This window comes from Crinia signifera, chromosome 8 (genome assembly GCF_055691185.1).
Source record: "Crinia signifera chromosome 8, ASM5569118v1, whole genome shotgun sequence".
Classification (NCBI taxonomy): Eukaryota; Metazoa; Chordata; class Amphibia; order Anura; family Myobatrachidae; genus Crinia; species Crinia signifera.
This window is the reverse complement of record NC_139224.1, coordinates 17,032,742-17,048,423: the sequence shown is the minus strand read 5'-3', so window position 1 is coordinate 17,048,423 and position 15,682 is coordinate 17,032,742. Positions and strand designations below refer to the sequence as shown.

The 15,682-nt window shown below is 51.0% G+C and overlaps 1 protein-coding gene across 4 annotated transcripts; it reads left to right on the top strand.

Moving 5' to 3' along the window:
• The first annotated feature begins 16 nt into the window (after positions 1–16).
• On the top strand, positions 17–12,662 carry MON1A (MON1 vesicular trafficking associated A). 4 transcript variants are annotated; one of them, XR_014454296.1, is made up of 8 exons: positions 17–145; positions 1,867–2,005; positions 4,229–4,351; positions 4,436–4,888; positions 5,724–6,489; positions 9,419–9,566; positions 9,970–10,731; positions 11,032–12,662. XR_014454296.1 is itself a non-coding variant. In XM_083155847.1 (7 exons), exons 3-7 carry the CDS (start codon positions 4,234–4,236, stop codon positions 10,108–10,110), a joined length of 1,626 nt encoding a protein of 541 aa, XP_083011973.1. In that variant the 5' UTR covers positions 17–145; positions 1,867–1,993; positions 4,229–4,233; the 3' UTR covers positions 10,111–12,662. The 4 variants fall into 4 exon arrangements, 3 of the variants coding, with proteins under 3 accessions (XP_083011973.1, XP_083011972.1, XP_083011974.1); XM_083155847.1 differs by having other exon boundaries at positions 1,867–1,993; positions 9,970–12,662; XM_083155846.1 differs by having other exon boundaries at positions 9,970–12,662.
• The last annotated feature ends 3,020 nt before the right edge of the window (positions 12,663–15,682 follow it).

The following is a 15,682-nucleotide window of genomic DNA, read 5'->3' as shown; positions in this document are numbered from 1 at the left end:
GAATTGCAGTCTTCTCTCCTCACTGACGCTGAGGCTGCATCCCGTCAGCCACCGCGCAAGAGACATAGCGATAGCATAGAGGTGCAGGGGCTGCTGGGAAGTGGGGTCCTAACGCAACATAGGACACGGGGGCGATCGATGTAAGGTCGGTGCATGCTGGGAGTTGTTGTTCTTTCTTCAATCAGTGCCTAGCACAGGTGTAATTCCTCACAGAGCCCACTCATCCCTACTGTGTCTCCGTACTGCTCCCTGCTATGACTCTACTCACCTAAACTGTGTCTCCTCATCCTGATGCTTACTAATGTGTCTTATTTCATCCATACTGCTCCCTACTGTGTCTCTACTCACTACTGTGTCTCTACTCACTACTGTGTCTCTACTCATCCATACTGTGTCTCTACTCATCCCTACTGTGTCTTTTCTCATCCCTACTGTGTCTCCACTCATCCATACTGCACCCTACTGTGTGTTTACTCACCCCTACTGTGTCTCCTCATCCCTGCTGCTCCCTACTGTGCCTCTACTCATCCCTACTGTGTCTACACTCATCCATACTGCACCCTACTGTGTGTTTACTCACCCCTACTTTGTCTCCTCATCCCTGCTGCTCTCTAATGTGTCTCCACTCATCCCTACTGTGTCTCTACTCTTCCCTACTGTGTCTCTACTCTTCCCTACTGTGTCTCTACTCTTCCCTACTGTGTCTCTACTCTTCCCTACTGTGTCTCCACTCTTCCCTGCTGCTCCCTATAGTGTATTCTCATCCCTGCTGCTCCCTAATGTGTCCTCTCTCTCCTCCCTAGTGTGTCTCCACTCATCCCTGTTGCTCCCTACAGTTTCTGTGCTCATCCCTACTGTGTCTCCAATTATCCGTACTGTGTCTGTACTCATCCCTGCTGCTCCCTACAGTGTCTCCCCTGTAATATACCCCCTGTAATATAATGTTATATACCCGCTGTAATATACCTCTGTATTAGGGGCCTTATTCTGGTTGGCTCGGAAAACTGTGAAGATCGCAGCTTACTGAGTCCCAGAGTGCCCACCCTGCCGATAAAACGCCATGGAATGATTTCTCCAGGGCTCATAAGTCTGTGGAGACTGACTTATATTTGTGGGCTCCGGGATAAAGACGGGGCAGGTGGCTGACGTCATGTCACGTCATCCGCCTGCCCCTGGCACACTGCCTCACAGCCATGAAAAGCTGGACGTTCCCATGGCCTGCCGCCGTCCCGCCCCCTCCTACTGTGCGAGCCCCACCCCGACTGCCCGAACAGAAGCCCTGCACATGCGCATATGAGAATATGCGCAGTACTTCACCAAATTAGCATTATTAGAATTAGAATCAGGGCCTATATCTGATGTGCCTATACTATGGGCCCGATTCAGACTCACTGGGCTGTGAATTCGCAGCCCGAGTGATTATTGAACGACCGGGCTTGCACTCGGTTAGCAGTGCACATGCGCAAGCCGTTCTTACGATCACAGCCATTGATGCCCATTTGCAAGTTGATTGATAGTTGCCGGGCATTTGGAGGGCATAACGCCAGCGTTTTCTGAGCGTGCCCTGGAAAACTCAGTTGATGTCCGGCCGATGGGAGGGACGGCCGCTGACGTCATCTCCTCACAGCCATTACAGCGCCGATATGTCTTGGTTTACTCGGCGCCGTGAACGGGGGAATCCATTTGGTGTTGAGTGATTGCGGATGATATTCGCAGCCAAACACTTGGGCGGGATTTTGTGTGTGTGTGTGGGGGGGGGGGGGGGGCGTTTACCTGACTGCTGGGTTCTGAACACTCACAGCCCAGCGAGCAGGTCTGAATTGGGCTCAGTATTCCTGTAGTAATGACCTCTTACCATAATCCCAGGTCTTACTACAGTGACTGAAGCTGAGGACTACAATCCCCACAATGCATCAGACACACGTCCCTGACCTCACTGAGTTCTGTGTATATGGGATCAGAGGCAGAACGTGCTGTCCGGAATGTCACTAATGTGAGCTGCCAGGTAAGGGGGTGATTGTTATTCACCCCACAGTGTGTATGTGTGTGTTATGTGATTTCCCACTGGTCTGACACACAAAGTTGCACTGTGTCTGTGTGATCAGAGGAACGCTGCATTTACCTGGGAGGGAGGAAGGGTGCGCTGCCTTGTGTAACCAGCTTGCCTGGAAATAGCAGGTACATAATGTATCTCAGTCACTGACTTTCCTCCGCTCAGGACTCTGTGGAGAGATATAAAGCACCAACCAACAAGCTCATAATTGTCATTATGCCTATAATATGGCAGTCGTATAATATATGTCTAATATGACATGTATTACACGTAGACCAGGTAACACTCTGTGTCCATCACAACCCTATTGAGCACTTAACATTTCCTAGTAGCAAGTAAGTCTGCTCAAAGCAAATGCTTTGAAAGCTAATAGATGTAGTTTCACTAGCTGCCAACAGATGGCAGTGTAAGCAAGCTCGAAGCAAATGCTTCAAAATCTAGATGGCAGTGTTTCAGAGCCACGCGGACACTAAACATCTCTTATATATTTAGCCAGAACTGTCAGTCTGTGACTGTGTGTATAACGCTGGGCGGAGTTATACACACAGTCACAGACTCCAGTCCTCACAAACACTATAGCTCAGCTGCTGCAGGGAACCGAAAAAGTTCCCCATCATGTGCACACATCCCCACAGCCCACACACATGCAGTGATGGGGGAGGCACCGGCACAGCCACATACCTCCCAACTTCTTCAGTGTATGAAGTGGGACCCGCGTGCCGAAAAGGGGGCGTGGAATATGCAAATGAGGGCGGACCACATGCAAATTACCCCCATCGGGCCACGCCCCCTTTTCGTCCTCTGCGTCGCTGAATAGACACTGTGCGTCTATTCCTTCGTGCTAGGGGGTATGACGGTTGGGATGTAGAGGAGAGCGCGGGGTAAGACGGTTGAAATGTAGAGAAGAGCGCAGTGTATGACAGTTGGAATGTAGTGGAGAGCACGGGGTATAATGGTTGGAATGTAGCGGAGAGCGTGGGTATGACGGTTGGGATGTAGAGGAGAGCGCGGGGTATGACGGTTGGAATGTAGAGGAGAGCGGAGTGTATGACGGTTAGAATATAGAGGAGAGCGCGGTGTATGACGGTTGGAATGTAGAGGAGAGCGTGGGTATGTTGGTTGGGATGTAAAGGAGAGCACGGGGTATGACGGTTGGAATGTAGAGGAGAGCACAGTGTATGACAGTTGGACTGTAGTGGAGAGCACGGGGTATAATGGTTGGAATGTAGCGGAGAGCGTGGGTATGACGGTTGGGATGTAGAGGAGAGCGCAGGGTATGACGGATGGAATGTAGAGGAAAGCGGAGTGTATGACGGTTAGAATGTAGAGGAGAGCGCGGTGTATGACGGTTGGAATGTAGAGGAGCATGCCGGGGTATGCCGTTGGCATGTACAGGAGAGCGCGGTGGATGATGGTTGTAATGTAGAGGAGAGCGCGGTGTATGACGGTTGGAATGTAGAGGTGAGCGCGGGGTATGACGGTTGGAATGTAAAGGAGAGCGCGGTGTATGACGGTTGGCATGTAGAGGAGAGCGTGGGGTATGACGGTTGGAATGTAGAGGTGAGCGCGGGGTATGACGGTTGGAATGTAGAGGAGAGCGCGGGGTATGACGGTTGGCATGTAGAGGAGAGCGCAGGGTATGACGGTTGGAATGTAGAGGTGAGTGCGGGGTATGACGGTTGGAATGTAGAGGAGAGCGCGGGGTATGACGGTTGGAATGTAGAGGAGAGCGCGGGGTATGACGGTTGGCATGTAGAGGAGAGCGTGGGGTATGACGGTTGGAATGTAGAGGTGAGCGCGGGGTATGACGGTTGGAATGTAGAGGAGAGCGCGGGGTATGACGGTTGGCATGTAGAGGAGAGCGCGGGGTATGACGGTTGGAATGTAGAGGTGAGTGCGGGGTATGACGGTTAGAATGTAGAGGAGAGTGTGGGGTATGACGGTTGGAATGTAGAGGAGAGCGCGGGGTATGACGGTTGGAATGTAGAGGAGAGCGCGGGGTATGACGGTTGGAATGTAGAGGAGAGCGCGGGGTATGACAGTTGGAATGTGGAGGAGAGTGTGGGGTATGACGGTTGGAATGTAGAGGAGAGCGCGGGGTATGACGGTTGGCATGTAGAGGAGAGCGCGGGGTACAGTATGACAATGACACATTTTTACTGTTGATTCCTGCAGGGTTCATGGCTTCTGATGTACATAAGATTACACAATGGGAGATGGGATCACCAGCAGCCGCATCGCAGGAGAATGAGCGGTGTGGTAGCCCGGCCCCTGCGCTTACACAAGGAAAAGAACCAGGTGAGAGGCGCTGTCTTCCTCCATGCCGCTACATGGCACTAGCCGCTGATTGTGCTGCTCTCAAATCTGATTTGTTTTCCACAGGAGCCATCCAGGATGATGCCATGTTTGTCCATGCTCAGTCCTATGAAGATCTCACAGGGGAGGTGGAGGCTCCTGTCCCTGCGAGTCCTGGACCAGAGGGCAACGTGGAGATCAGCAGCATGGAGCAGATAAGTGAGGACTTCAGCAAACTCAGTACTCAGCTGAGTGTAAGCTCCTTGCAGAGTGATGAACAGAGCCGGGAAGGGACGCCTGAGCATGGGCAAAAGGACGTCCCGCGAACCTTGAGCCAAGATTCAGATGGCGATGCGGTATTCAGGACTCTGGAAGACTGGTACCAGCACCAAAAGCATGTCTTTGTTCTGAGCGAAGCTGGAAAGCCGGTCTATTCCCGCTATCGGTCAGAGGAGGCGCTCTCAAGCACAGCTGGAGTGATGATGGCGCTTGTATCGTTTCTGGAGTCAGACAAGAATGCTATCCGGTCAATCCACGCAGGTGCCACAAATAGAAGTCATGTTTCCATTGGCTGGTTTTAAGGGTTCCATTAGACTGTTTTTTGGGATATTTCGGTGCATAGCCATTACACAGCATCATCTCCCCCTTTAAAACAAATAATAATCATATATTGTGCTGTGTACTGTGTGCTGTATCTATATTAAGTATTAGTGTATATATATATATATATATATATATATATATATATATGTACATATTTAGTAAAATATTTTAGCCTTTCTCATCTATTGTGGCTTAAAGGGTTTGTCCGCCTGGTGCCACCGGCCTTGTTACTAAGTAGTCTGTCACCGTAGCAGCTCTCCCCCTCTTACCCATAGCAGCTCTCACTGCCGGCTGTCTCCAGGGAAAGCAGAGGCTGAACTTAATTCTTGTATCTAAGGTTCACCATGAGTGGTTGTTCTCCGCTTCCTCTACTGATATTAGGACGTGATCAGTGGCAGCTGGTCTCAAGTGGCCTCGAGGATTGCAGCCTTTCTAATCGCTCCCCAATTTCCTTTACATCCTAACCAACTCATTTCAGTCCCAGGCTTTCTTATTAATAGGGTTCTCATTTATATACTGTAATATCGCCCACTTCAGTAGATACCTCCTGTATTAAATAACAACCCAGTATATAGAAAACCGGTATCCATGGCTTGTCCTTCTACATGTAATTATGCATATTTCTAGTGCATTGCAAAGCCACGCTTAGTGCCTCCAGGGCCAGGGGCCGTGACGCTGGCCACTGAACACTATTACTATAGTGCACTAACGGGGATAAGGGAGCATCAATGTTCTCTTCTCTGGTACTGTATGATAACTTTCTCTCTTTCAGATGGGTATAAAGTGGTGTTTGTCCGTCGTTCCCCTCTGGTCGTAGTGTCCGTGTCTCACACTCGTCAGTCAGAGCAGGAGATCGCGCAGGAATTGCTCTACGTTTACTATCAGATTCTTAGCCTGGTCACCGGGGCTCAGCTCCACCACTTATTCCAGCAACGACCCAGCTTCGACCTCCGCCGGCTGCTCTCTGGTTCCGAGCGCATTACAGACAACCTGCTGGATTCTATGGATATTGACCCCAGCTTCCTTCTGGGTGCTGTACGCTGCCTGCCCCTGGTGTCAGGCCTTCGGGACTCTGCCGCAAACTGTCTCCAGCATGCAAAGGCCAAGAGCCTGGTCTTCTCTATCCTGATGTCAAGGAACCAACTGGTGACATTAGTAAGGAAGAAAGATCAGTATCTCCACCCAATTGATCTCCATCTTCTCTTCAACCTGGTGACATCATCCAGCTCCTTCAGGGAAGGTGAGGCATGGACCCCTGTATGTCTTCCCAAATTCAACCCATCTGGCTTCTTCCATGCTCATATCTCGTACCTGAGCCATAGCCCTGAATTGTGCCTCCTAATGGTGTCCACTGACCGGGAGGACTTCTTCACGGCCTCAGACTGCAAGAGAAAGATAGTAGAGAGACTGGAGAAGCGGGGGAGTTGGGGACCATTGATGGAAGCTCTGAGAAACCCCTTTTATGATGTTGCACAAGTTGGTATCCCAGAACTGAAACATTTTCTCTACAAATCAAAGAGTTCAGGTCTCTTTACTAGGTAAGGAGGATGGAAGGGTAACTAATAAGTGGGTCCACATAGGAGAAGGTGAAAACCAGTGGTCTCTGTCCACTACGTGGCCAAAAGTATGCTGATACCTAGCGCACAGCCCTGCTATCTCCAGTCACCCATTAGCAGTAGAATGGGGTCTTACTGAAGACATCAGTGATCGTGGCTTGTTACATCTCTGCCCTGGTACAGTTCTCTGGTCACTTATCAGATGCAGAGGCCACAGCTCAGCCACAAAGTGATTGGCCACACAATCTCCCAGGTGCAGGATCGCCGGCCGATGTAGAGTGTACATATCCTCTGTCCTCAGTCATTCACTACTTTCATAGGTCCACATGGCCTTGGAACAAGGGGCCCAACTTAGTCCTGATCACTGATGTGCGAATTCTCTCAGCGGCTGATTATCAATAGACTGCGCATGCGCCTGGGCCACAGTGTGCATGCAGCTTCCCCTCTGCAGTATGTCCTCATCCCTGCAGCTTCCCCTCTGCAGTCTGCCCTCTTCCCCACAGATTCCCCTCTGCAGTCTGCCCTCTTGCCCACAACTTCCCCTCTGCAGTCTGTCCTCCTCATCCCTGCTTCTTCCCCTCTGCAGTATGTCCTCCTCATCCCTGCAGCTTCCCCTCTGCAGTCTGTCCTCCTCATCCCTGCAGCTTCCCCTCTGCAGTCTGTCCTCCTCATCCCTGCAGCTTCCCCTCTGCAGTATGTCCTCCTCATCCCTGCAGCTTCCCCTCTGCAGTCTGTCCTCCTCTTCCCCACAGCTTCCCCTCTGCAGTCTGTACTCCTCTTCCCCACAACTTCCCCTCTGCAGTCTGTCCTCCTCATCCCCGCAGCTTCCCCTCTGCAGTCTGCCCTCTTCCCCGCAGCTTCCCCTCTGCTGTCTGTCCTCCTCATCCCTGCAGCTTCCCCTCTGCAGTCTGTCCTCCTCATCCCTGCAGCTTCCCCTCTGCAGTCTGTCCTCCTCATCCCTGCTTCTTCCCCCTCTGCAGTATGTCCTCCTCATCCCTGCAGCTTCCCCTCTGCAGTCTGTCCTCCTCATCCCTGCAGCTTCCCCTCTGCAGTCTGTCCTCCTCATCCCTGCAGCTTCCCCTCTGCAGTCTGTCCTCCTCATCCCTGCAGCTTCCCCTCTGCAGTCTGTCCTCCTCATCCCTGCAGCTTCCCCTCTGCAGTCTGTCCTCCTCATCCCTGCAGCTTCCCCTCTGCAGTCTGTCCTCCTCATCCCTGCAGCTTCCCCTCTGCAGTCTGTCCTCCTCATCCCCGCAGCTTCCCCTCTGCAGTCTGTCCTCCTCATCCCCGCAGCTTCCCCTCTGCAGTCTGTCCTCCTCATCCCCGCAGCTTCCCCTCTGCAGTCTGTCCTCCTCACCCCCGCAGCTTCCCCTCTGCAGTCTGTCCTCCTCACCCCTGCAGTTACCCCTCTGCAGTCTGTCCTCCTCACCCCCGCAGCTTCCCCTCTGCAGTCTGCCCTCATCCTCGCAGCTTCCTCTCTGCAGTCTGCCCTCCTCATCCCGCAGCTTCCTCTCTGCAGTCTGCCCTCCTCATCCCGCAGCTTCCCCTCTGCAGTCTTCCCTCCTCATCCCCGCAGCTTCCCCTCTGCAGTCTATCCTCCTCATCCCCTCAGTTTCCCCTCTGCAGTCTGTCCTCCTCATCACTGCAGCTTCCCCTCTGCAGTCTGTCCTCCTCATCCCTGCAGCTTCCCCTCTGCAGTCTGTCCTCCTCATCCCTGCAGCTTCCCTTCTGCAGTCTGTCCTCCTCTTCCTCGCAGCTTCCCCTCTGCAGTCTGTCCTCCTCATCCCTGCTTCTTCCCCTCTACAGTATGTCCTCCACATCCCTGCAGCTTCCCCTCTACAGTATGTCCTCCACATCCCTGCTTCTTCCCCTCTACAGTATGTCCTCCACATCCCTGCTTCTTCCCCTCTACAGTATGTCCTCCTCATCCCTGCTTCTTCCCCTCTACCGTATGTCCTCCTCATCCCCACAGCTTCCCCTCTGCAGTATGTCCTCCTCATCCCTGCTTCTTCCCCTCTACAGTATGTCCTCCTCATCCCTGCAGATTCCCCTCTGCAGTCTGTCCTCCTCTTCCCCGCAGCTTCCCCTCTGCAGTCTGTCCTCCTCATCCCTGCTTCTTCCCCTCTACAGTATGTCCTCCTCATCCCTGCTTCTTCCCCTCTACCGTATGTCCTCCTCATCCCCACAGCTTCCCCTCTGCAGTATGTCCTCCTCATCCCTGCTTCTTCCCCTCTACAGTATGTCCTCCTCATCCCTGCAGATTCCCCTCTGCAGTCTGTCCTCCTCATCCTCGCAGCTTCCCCTCTGCAGTCTGTCCTTCTCATCCCTGCAGATTCCCCTCTGCAGTCTGTCCTCCTCATCCCCGCAGCTTCCCCTCTGCAGTCTGCCCTCCTCATCCCGCAGCTTCCTCTCTGCAGTCTGCCCTCCTCATCCCGCAGCTTCCCCTCTGCAGTCTGCCCTCCTCATCCCCGCAGCTTCCCCTCTGCAGTCTGTCCTCCTCATCCTCGCAGCTTCCCCTCTGCAGTCTGTCCTCCTCATCCCTGCAGATTCCCCTCTGCAGTCTGTCCTCCTCATCCTCGCAGCTTCCCCTCTGCAGTCTGTCCTCCTCATCCCTGCAGATTCCCCTCTGCAGTCTGTCCTCCTCATCCCCGCAGCTTCCCCTCTGCAGTCTGCCCTCCTCATCCCGCAGCTTCCTCTCTGCAGTCTGCCCTCCTCATCCCGCAGCTTCCCCTCTGCAGTCTGCCCTCCTCATCCCCGCAGCTTCCCCTCTGCAGTCTGTCCTCCTCATCCTCGCAGCTTCCCCTCTGCAGATCTTTCCTGATTCTTCCCTGCATTCACCACTTTCTTTAGACCAGTTCCTCCTGAAGTATACAGAAATGTAATTTGTAGTTATGGTTATTATGGTTCTCCACAGTCCGGTGATGGCGGCTCCATATGACACAGAAGAAGAACGGCGACGGTTGGTGGCCCTGTACCAGTACCTGCATGGCAGAGCCCACTGCAGCTCTCACCCACTCACAACAATCTACCACATGGGATCCCATGAGAACATACTGGCCTGGGTGCGTACCGGTTATATGTTCCCTGTGATACCACTGAGGCACCACACTGGGTAGAACAGTCCACTTTAGCTTCTGTCCTGTTTATGGAGACCAGCAATAAGTACATATTGTAAGCAGCACTTACCTGGGAATATTAAGGGGACCGGCTGAGGATGGGGCGCGGGGGCATTGCTATGTATCACCACATACATTTATGTCAATCTATTTCAGTTTGTTGACTTTAGAGAAAAGTTTTCAGGTTGACCAATGACATTTTCTGTGTTCATGCTGGGAGACATTTTGTTAAAGCCTTCAGCTAGTTTGCAGACATAATGACAGACATGGCCCCTGGGCTCTGTTGGGTAATTGTGTGGGTCTGTGTTATGGGGAATGGTGCATTTTATTCTTATTACACTCTTGGCAGGTGACAGAGGCGTTTGAACTGTACGTGTGTTTCAGTCCGCTGGGGACAAAGTCATCGGCTGTAAGCGGCGTCTCCCGTCTGTTGCGCTGGATCCGCAAGGAAGAGGAGCGGCTGTTCATCCTGAGCTCTCCTACATACTGACACCGGGACAATGGCACCCAGACAATAACCAAAGATCAGAGCAAGAGATTAACAAGGGATTCCAAGTCCCAGAATCCTCTGCTGTGAGTTATGTAATGCTACCTCTGTCAGTGTATGCAGCACTGAGGTCCACAGTATACACCAATATACTCAGTGTATCAGTCACAGTACTAAGGTACACATTATATACTAATATACTCAGAGAATCAGCCACACAGCACTGAGGTACACAGTATATACCAATATACCCAGTGTATCAGCTACACAGCACTGAGGTACACAGTATATACTAATATACTCAGTGTGTCAGCCACACAGTACTGAGGTACACAGTATATACTAATATACCCAGTGTGTCAGCCACACAGTACTGATGTACACAGTATATACTAATATACCCAGTGTGTCAGCCACACAGTACTGATGTACACAGTATATACTAATATACTCAGAGAATCAGCCACACAGAACTGAGGTACACAGTATACACCAATATACTCAGTGTATCAGCCACACAGCACTGAGGTACACAGTATATACTAATATACCCAGTGTGTCAGCCACACAGTACTGATGTACACAGTATATACTAATATAGAGTATCAGCCACACAGTACTGAGGTACACAGTATATATCATAATATACCCAGTGTATCAGCCACACAGTACTGATGTACACAGTATATACTAATATACTCAGTGTGTCAGCCACACAGTACTGAGGTACACAGTATATACCAATATACCCAGTGTATCAGCCACACAGCACTGAGGTACACAGTATATACCAATATACTCAATGTATCAGCCACTCAGCACTGAGGTACACAGTATATACTAATATACTCAGAGTCAGCCACACAGCACTGAGGTACACAGTATATACTAAAATACTCAGAGAGTCAGCCACACAGCACTGAGGTACACAGTATATACCAATATACCCAGTGTGTCAGCCACACAGTACTGAGGTACACAGTATATACCAATATACCCAGTGTATCAGCCACACAGCACTGAGGTACACAGTATATACTAATATACTCAGAGAATCAGCCACACAGCACTGAGGTACACAGTATATACTAATATACTAAGTGTGTCAGCCATACATTACTGAGGTACGCAGTATACACCAGTGTATCAGCCACACCGTATTGAGGTATACAGTATATACTAATATACTCAGTGTATCAGCCACTGATTATAGCAGGGGGATATACCCGATATACAGGGCAGTTCCCGGTGACGCAGACACTACCCTACACAGGCTGAGACTACTGATTATAGCAGGGGGATATCCCGAAATACAGGGCAGTTCCCACCGACGCAGACACTACCCTACACAGGCTGAGGCTACTGATTATAGCAGGGGGATATACCCGATATACAGGGCAGTTCCCGGTGACGCAGACACTACCCTACACAGGCTGAGACTACTGATTATAGCAGGGGGATATCCCGAAATACAGGGCAGTTCCCAGTGACGCAGACACTACCCTACACAGGCTGAGGATGCTGATTATGCTGATTATAGCAGGGGGATATCTTGATATACAGGGCAGTTCCCAGTGACGCAGACACTACCCTACACAGGCTGAGGATGCTGATTATAGCAGGGGGATATCCCGATATACAGGGCAGTTCCCTGTGACGCAGACACTACCCTACACAGGCTGAGGCTACTGATTATAACAGGGGGATATCCCGATATACAGGGCAGTTCCCAGTGACGCGGACACTACCCTACACAGGCTGAGGATGCTGATTATAGCAGGGGAATATCTCGATATACAGGGCAGTTCCCAGTGACGCAGACACTACCCTACACAGGCTGAGGCTACTGATTATAACAGGGGGATATCCTGATATACAGGGCAGTTCCCTGTGACGGAGACACTACCCTACACAGGCTGAGGCTACTGATTATAACAGGGGGATATCCCGATATACAGGGCAGTTCCCTGTGACGGAGACACTACCCTACACAGGCTGAGGCTACTGATTATAACAGGGGGATATCCCGATATACTGGGCAGTTCCCTGTGACGCAGACACTACCCTACACAGGCTGAGGATGCTGATTATAGCAGGGGAATATCCCGATATACAGGGCAGTTACCGGTGACACAGACACTGCCGTACACAGGCTGAGGATGCTGATTATAGCAGGGGGATATCCCGATATACAGGGCAGTTACCGGTGACGCGGACACTACCCTACACAGGCTGAGGATGCTGATTATAACAGGGGGATATCCCGATATACAGGGCAGTTCCCTGTGACGCAGACACTACCCTACACAGGCTGAGGCTACTGATTATAGCAGGGGGATATCCCGATATACAGGGCAGTTCCCAGTGACGCAGACACTACCCTACACAGGCTGAGGATGCTGATTATAACAGGGGGATATCCCGATATACAGGGCAGTTCCTGGTGACGCGGACACTACCATACACAGGCTGAGGATGCTGATTGTAGCAGGGGGATATCTCGATGTACAGTAAGGGGCAGTTCCTGGTAACTTTAATAATAACATTGAATAAACATTTTGTACATATCCTCTGAGCGTCGTCTTACTGTTATGTTGCTGCATGTTGTATACGTTGTGCATGTGTGTGTGTCCCCGCACAGAATTGATTGTGATCACTGAGACTAATGGTTCATTCCCATCCACATGGTTGTCATATTTCAGGAAAATGATCCTTTATGAACTGATATTCTCTTGGTAAGGGAGGCACACCCAGGAATAGTGATTTGTGTTGTATAAGTTGGTAAGGACTTTCTGCCTGGGGGTGGAGTGGGCATTCTTATCTCTCTGATAGGTAAATATTGCCCCCCACACACACACACACACACACTGCAGACAAGGCAGTGGACCAATAAACAGGGACGGCTGGGGCGTGCAGGTGCTTAGTGATGGCACAAAGAGAGGAGGAAGTGCAGGATTATGGTGGATAAAATCACTGCATTCATACAATAAGTGAAAGCATATTAGCCTGGGATACATGGGATGATGGGATAGCCACTTCCCACTTCCTCACTCCGGGTGTGGTATAACACCCCGACAGTCTGGATTCCGACAGCAACGAAGCCGATTGTGGGTTGGCTGAGCTCGACACACAGCGGGCACAGTGGCTCGCTACACTCGCCACCTATTTTATTCTCCCTCTATGGGGGTCGTGGACCCCCACAAGGGAGAATAGCTGCTGCCCGTGTGTCAGGCTTTGAGCAGTCGGGGTAATGACTGTCGGAATCCCGACTGCCGGTGAGTCCTCCGGCACCCCTCACTCCACTCTCTGCTGTAACCACACTTCACTCCTACTGTAACCACTCCTCTCACTCCTGCTGTAACCACACGTAAAACCTGCTGTAACCACACTTCACTCCTGCTGTAACCACACGTAAAACCTGCTGTAACCACCCTTCACTCCTACTGTAACCACTCCTCTCACTTCTGCTGTAACCACACCTAAAACCTGCTGTAACCACTCCTCTCACTCCTGCTGTAACCACTCCTCTCACTCCTGCTGTAACCACTCCTCTCACTCCTGCTGTAACCACTCCTCTCACTCCTGCTGTAACCACACGTAAAACCTGCTGTAACCTCTCCTCTCACTCCTGCTGTAACCACACCTAAAACCTGCTGTAACCACTCCTCTCACTCCTGCTGTAACCACTCCTCTCACTCCTGCTGTAACCAATCCTCTGTTCTGCTGTAACCACTCCTCTCACTCCTGCTGTAACTACTCCTCTCACTGCTGCTATACCCACTCCTCTCACTCCTGCTGTAACCACACCTCGCTCCTGCTGTAACCACTCCTGCTGTGGCCATTCCACTCTCCTACTGTATTCTCTCCTCTCTCTCCTGCTGTAGCCACTCCACTCCTGCTGTAACCACTCCTCTCACTCCCGTTGTAACCACATCTCTTTCCTGCTGTAACCACACCTCACTACTGCTGTTTGTCTACTATAACCACTCCTCTTTCCTGCTGTAGCCACTCCTCACTCTATGACCACTCTTCTCACTCCTGCTGTAACCACATCTCTCTCCTGCTGTAACCACATCTCTCTCCTGCTGTAACCACTCTTCTCCTACTGCAACCACATCTCTCTCCTGCTGTTACCACACCTCACTCCTGCTGTTTGTCTCCTACTATAACCACTCCTTTTTCCTGCTGTAGCCACTCCTCACTCTACTCTCCTGCTGTAACCACTCCACTCTCTCCTGCTGTAACAATGGCCTGTCTCCTAATGTAATGTAACCACATCTCTTCTCCTGCTGTAACTAAACCTCGCCTCTTGTAAATGCTCCTCACTCCTGCTGTAAACACACTTCACTCCTACTGTGTCACTCCTAATATAACCACTCCTGAGGCCCCAACATGAAGGGGCAGTGACATGATGTGGGACGACCTATAATATTGTACCTAGGGGCAGCCTGGACCCTAAAATGTACCCCTAGATGCTGGAAGGCACACTGACTGCTGGTAAATGTAGTTCTGACATCCGCTGCCTCCACTACACGACATGTGTAGTGGAGGCAGCGGATTAATACACTACATGTGGGGTAGGGTGTCACACACACACACACACAAATATATTACTATACTCGCCCTGCTGCAGTAACCTGGCTCCCATCACTAGATTCAGATGTGGAAGCTGAATAATTATAGACTAATTAAGCTAATTGGTGAATTAGACCTCAGGGGGAGTGCCACTGGGGTCCCGCATATATGTCCTAAAATAAATGGCTTTAGGATAAATGGACCAGTAGTGATATCATGGGTCCGCCGCAGGCCCACAGCCCCATGTGGAGCGTCACAGGGGTGAGCATCTGATCATCAGCCACCTTTGGTATCGATGTTATACAATGTGGGTGTTACCCAACCCACGTCCGAAAACATGTTGGAATGTGAAAGTGGCCTCACAGTGTATGCACTGCAGACACTATGCATACATAATAAGCATCTGGCTGCCGTCACATTTAAAGCTGCAGAACCAGTTTCTGATTAATATGGGGGGGGGGGGGGGGGGGTCTGAGATGAAGCTCTATGGGGGGGGGGTCCATGACTAATATTTAGATATCAAAATCTTGATAAAGAACTGAGTATACAGTATAATATACATTATGAAAGATATATATTAAATTAGTCTATTTATCTAGGCTTCCTTGTCAGGTCCATTTACCATATGGGCACATTGGAGAAAACACATGAAATGAATACCAGTGGTGGGGCTGGCTTACTGTCTGTAGTGGCCCCAGCGCAACTTGTGTGGACCCTAACCAATGAATTGTCAATAAGACATGCTGGCGATTTTATTAGAGGACTCCCAGCACACTCTGTGGTGCCCCCCAGTCCACACTGGGCCACACAGATACACATTCCACACTGGGCCACACAGATACACATTCCACACTGGGCCACACAGATTCAGGAGCCTGTTGGATGTCCTTACCCCCTACCCTGCATCTATTACTATGTCCTTACCCCCCTACCCTGCAACTAATATTGTGTCCTTACCCCCTACCCTGCACCTAATACTGTGTCCTTACCCCCCTACCCT